Source organism: Alosa pseudoharengus, unplaced genomic scaffold (assembly GCF_046254945.1).
Source record: "Alosa pseudoharengus isolate Yale_2024_CS ecotype anadromous, Long Island Sound unplaced genomic scaffold, YU_APseudo_1.1 YU_APseudo_1.1_scf_24, whole genome shotgun sequence".
Classification (NCBI taxonomy): Eukaryota; Metazoa; Chordata; class Actinopteri; order Clupeiformes; family Clupeidae; genus Alosa; species Alosa pseudoharengus.
In genome coordinates this window covers 3,010,068-3,014,212 of record NW_027468689.1, presented here as the reverse complement: position 1 = coordinate 3,014,212, position 4,145 = coordinate 3,010,068, and the positions used below count along the sequence as shown (strand labels likewise).

Genomic DNA, 4,145 nt, shown 5'->3' with positions numbered 1-4,145 from the left:
TGTGAGAGAGAGTGAGAGACTGACTGAGTAAGAGAATGACAGCTAGTCTGTGTTTGTGTGTGTGTGTGTGTGAGAGAGTAAGAGAATGACATATAGTGCGAGTGTGTGAGAGACAGAGAGAGAGAGAGAGAGTGAGAGACTGAGTAAGAGAATGACAGCTAGTGTGTGTGTGTGTGTGTGTGAGAGAGAGAGAGCATGAGTGTGAGAGAGACTGAGTAAGATAATGATAGCTAGTGTGTGTGTAAGAGAGAGAGAGCGAGAGAGACTGAGTGAGTAAGAGAATGACAGCTAGTGTGAGTTAGAGAGAGTAAAGAGTAAAGAGAGACTAAGATATGGTGTCTGAGTTAGATTTGTGTGTATGAGAAAGGTAGATGGAGTGAATATGTGAGTGAATGCGGGGGGTGGGGGGTGAGTGAGTGAAGTGGATGGAGAACTCTTATTTGTACAGGAACTTTGCTCGTCTATCTTTCTGAGTGGCAAATCTCTCAATAACCCTGGTGTTGAAATCTGGAATGTCCCTTGTGAGTTTTTTCTCTATAGAGAGCATAGCCAGAGCGTTGAGGCGATCTTGTGCCATAGTGTTCCTAAGGAAAGTTTTTATCCTCTTTAAAGTAGAGAAGCACCTCTCTGATTCTGCTGTTGTCATTGGTGTGGTGATGAGGATCTTGAGAAGACTTACAGTTTCGGTGAATGTGTCTTGAAGATTATTTTCCATTAGAACCTGAAAGAGAGCCAGTGCACCACTGCAACCCTTGAAGTCCTCATTTTCGTAGATCAGGGACAGTTCTGTTTTAAGTCTCGCTTTGTCCAACATGGGATAGGCATCCACCGTGGTTTGTAGTGCTGAGTCTGGGAACTTTCTGCTGTGTTGTGAGAACAAGTCTCCTTGCAAGAGAGTGGCACTGATGAGATGCTTGGTGAAAGAAAACCTCTCCTTGGCATGGCTCATAATGGTATCACATACCTATGAAATGATACAGAATTGTAGAAAAGTAAACACAGAAAACATTTGTTTTCACATTTCTCAGTTCAACACTACAATAAAATCAGCATATTCATAGCAGCTCCAATTTTGTTATGAGCAAGTTAGGCTTACTGTAATTATTAAAAGCATAAATGTGAAGAAAATAATATAATTTCTGCATTCTCCAGTAGATAAATATGTCTAATAATGACAATTCAGAATACAAAAATGTGCAAACAAACACAAATACATAGGCTAATCCAGTGATTCTCAAACTTTTCACAATGAGTACCACCTCAGAAAAAAATGGGCTCTCCAAGTACCACCATTATTACTGACATTAAAATACAGTAGTATAGACCAAATAAACTACATATTTTACATTGTACATACTGTTTTACATTATTTCCCCCCAAGAAAGACAAAACTAGTTTAAACTTCACTGATCAAAGATTTGTTATCGTATATATTATGATTATTTCATCTTTATGAAAGAAAGAAAAAATCTCGGACACTCCCGGAGTACCACTATAGAGAGTCTGCGTACTTGTACAACAGTTTGAGAACCACTGGGCTAATCTAATACAGAAATAGAATTTATGTTACTGCTTACCTCTATTGCCAGATGTCGTTGCGTTTCTTCTCCCATTGCCATCCGTTTCTTCGGGGGTGGTTCCTGTACAGGTCCCCTATAGTCCTCATCTTCAACTAGAGAATCAACAGAGTCCCTGATCCAAAACAAGTTTCACAAGTCACTGTCCACCCTGAAATTACTGTATCATAAACCAACTTGTATTAAAACTGTATTAAAATATGTGCTATTGTTGTGTTGGGCCTAGTCAATGTTATCTAAATTCATCACAAATAAATTCATTAGTCTAACATGGTGACGAAATTGTGATATTTATGAGGGGTTATATTGTGCCCAGCCATGAAGATTTATGTGTTTATCGTTTAGGCCACATAAGCATGTTTTCAGCCAATATGCAAAATCATAGCCTACCTGATAGCCTGTATGCTGTGAGTGAACCGCTGGGTGATGCCTGCGATGAAGACAGAGTCTATGTTTCTCTTCTGCAGCTGGTTAAACAGCATGTCTACATGTGGCATGATTTTATGAAATAACGCCAGGAAGAAACAGAAAACCTCATCTTCCAACATTCTCATACAACCCCCGGCCTCTCTCTTCGATATAGCATCAAAGTCTCCTCTGTCTCGGATGGTTTGGAAACACTTGACCAGTTCATCTTTGTGCTCGTAAACTGTGTTAACAGCACGACTGTGGAAGTTCCATCGCGTTGTTGAAGCACCTGGAAGTCGGTGTGCCACCACCTCATCTAGCACTGCCGTTCGTTTGAAAGACTTAGAAAAAAATGTAGAAAAACCCCCAATGTCTGAAAAAAACTGGCCGATCTTCGGGATGTGGGATGTTGCCTGCTGCATGATGAGGTTCAATTGATGCGCATAACAGTGAACGTAGTAGGCACTCCCGTAGACATCTTGAACTTTACGCTGCACTCCACCTGTAGCACCCCTCATCACTGCGGCACCATCATAGGCCTGGGCAATTAATTTTCGCTCTTGTCCCGCAGGAAGAATGGTCCTCAGCCTTTCCAATAATTCAGTGGCAATCGTAGCAGCGGTCGCATTTGGAAGCGCGATAAACTCAAAAAAGCGTTCTTGAATGTTGTTGTGGCCATCTATGTACCGTAGCACAAGCACGAGCTGACAATGAGTGCAGATGTCGGTTGTCTCATCTGCCTGAATGGCAATATAGTCCGACTGTTTTACCTCTTCCAGAATGTGGTCTCTGAGAACTGACAACATGCAGTCTAACAGTTCATTTTGCACGGTCTTCGAAGTGCCTTTAAAAACAGTGGCGTTCTCCAGGTGCTCCTCCAAATCACGGTCGATTGACGCCATTAGGTCAATGAGACCCAGGAAAATGCCAGGGTTTTCTGATGTGTCACTCTCATCATGACCACGCAAAGCAAGTTCAAAGGCCCCACAAAATTTCACGGCATCAACGATCTTTGACAAAATATGCCGATTCCTGTCCACCTCCTCGTTGTGTTTTCTTATGCTAATGCGGTGTCCCTCATTTAACTGTGTGGCTATGCTAATTCGGCCTAGCATGGCTAACTTCACAGAGTTGTCCATATGCACTCTTGCCAGCTCATGTTTCTTAATGCGCTCTGACATATGTTTTAGGTCTGTCACCCCTGTCTGTGTCCACGAACTATCACACGCACTTGTTTTAAAAAGTAAACAAGGAAAGCAAAAGATTGCATTGGCATACCCACAGCTAGTTAGCCAAGCCTTTCGATCGAACCAACCTCTGGAAAATGTTCTCTTGTAGGTCTTCTCCTTTTCTCGCACCTGCTGTGTTATATTTACTTCTGGCTTGTCTGGTCCGAGTTCTTTTACTATTAATTTTTCCGCTAATGTTCTTCTTTCGAATGGATACAGGTGTAGATATTTAACTGAATTTGGGGATAGTAGCTGAACTCCCACGACTACATTAGTGGCACTCGACATGCTGCCCTCACACTCCCCTCTGAGGTAAATGTCTTTTAACGTTCAGTGATGCACTTGGTACTATGGGCGATATTTTCAGCGCCCCCAAACCATAAAATTCGACGATGATGATTGGCGAAATATATACTTTTTTGCGTAGCAACCGGGGAGCCATTGGCTTAAATTCCAAAGCTAGTAGTGCTGAGCTAACTGGAGCCCAGGGAAGACAGCCTATTGGCTACTAGCCTACACCACGTTGAATGTGAAACTTGAACGTGAAAGTGAATGAAAATATCATTCTGGAAAGTTCTAAACACATTATAAAGTAAAATCCTTATTAGCATTTAAGTAACACAGATTATATTTTTCAAAATGAGAGATTTAAAAAAATAAAAAATAATAATAAAAAAAAAACAGGCAGGCAGGTTGGCGGGAGGTCGGCGCCCCAGCGCCCTCTATGGGCGAGCCGCCACCCTTCTATCCTGGAGATACAGTCACTCTGAGCTGTGATGTAGCAGAACACACAGACTGGGGTCAGTATGACTGGTATAAAGACAGTGACCAGGTATCCGGCCAGAACAGGGAGACCATCACCATCTCTCTTCCTGATGATGCTGGCCATTACACATGCAAAGGACATAGAGGAATTCGGCCGAGGAATTCT

General features: G+C 42.2%; 1 protein-coding gene across 1 annotated transcript; it reads right to left on the bottom strand.

The window, feature by feature from the left end:
* Positions 1 to 436: 436 nt before the first annotated feature.
* On the bottom strand, positions 437 to 3,832 carry LOC143142705 (zinc finger MYM-type protein 1-like). Its single transcript, XM_076303781.1, has 3 exons — positions 1,968 to 3,832; positions 1,578 to 1,692; positions 437 to 964 (listed from the first exon to the last, which is right to left on the bottom strand). The coding sequence occupies exons 1-3, from the start codon at positions 3,500 to 3,502 to the stop codon at positions 437 to 439; spliced, it is 2,178 nt and encodes a 725-aa protein (XP_076159896.1). The 5' UTR covers positions 3,503 to 3,832.
* Positions 3,833 to 4,145: the final 313 nt, after the last annotated feature.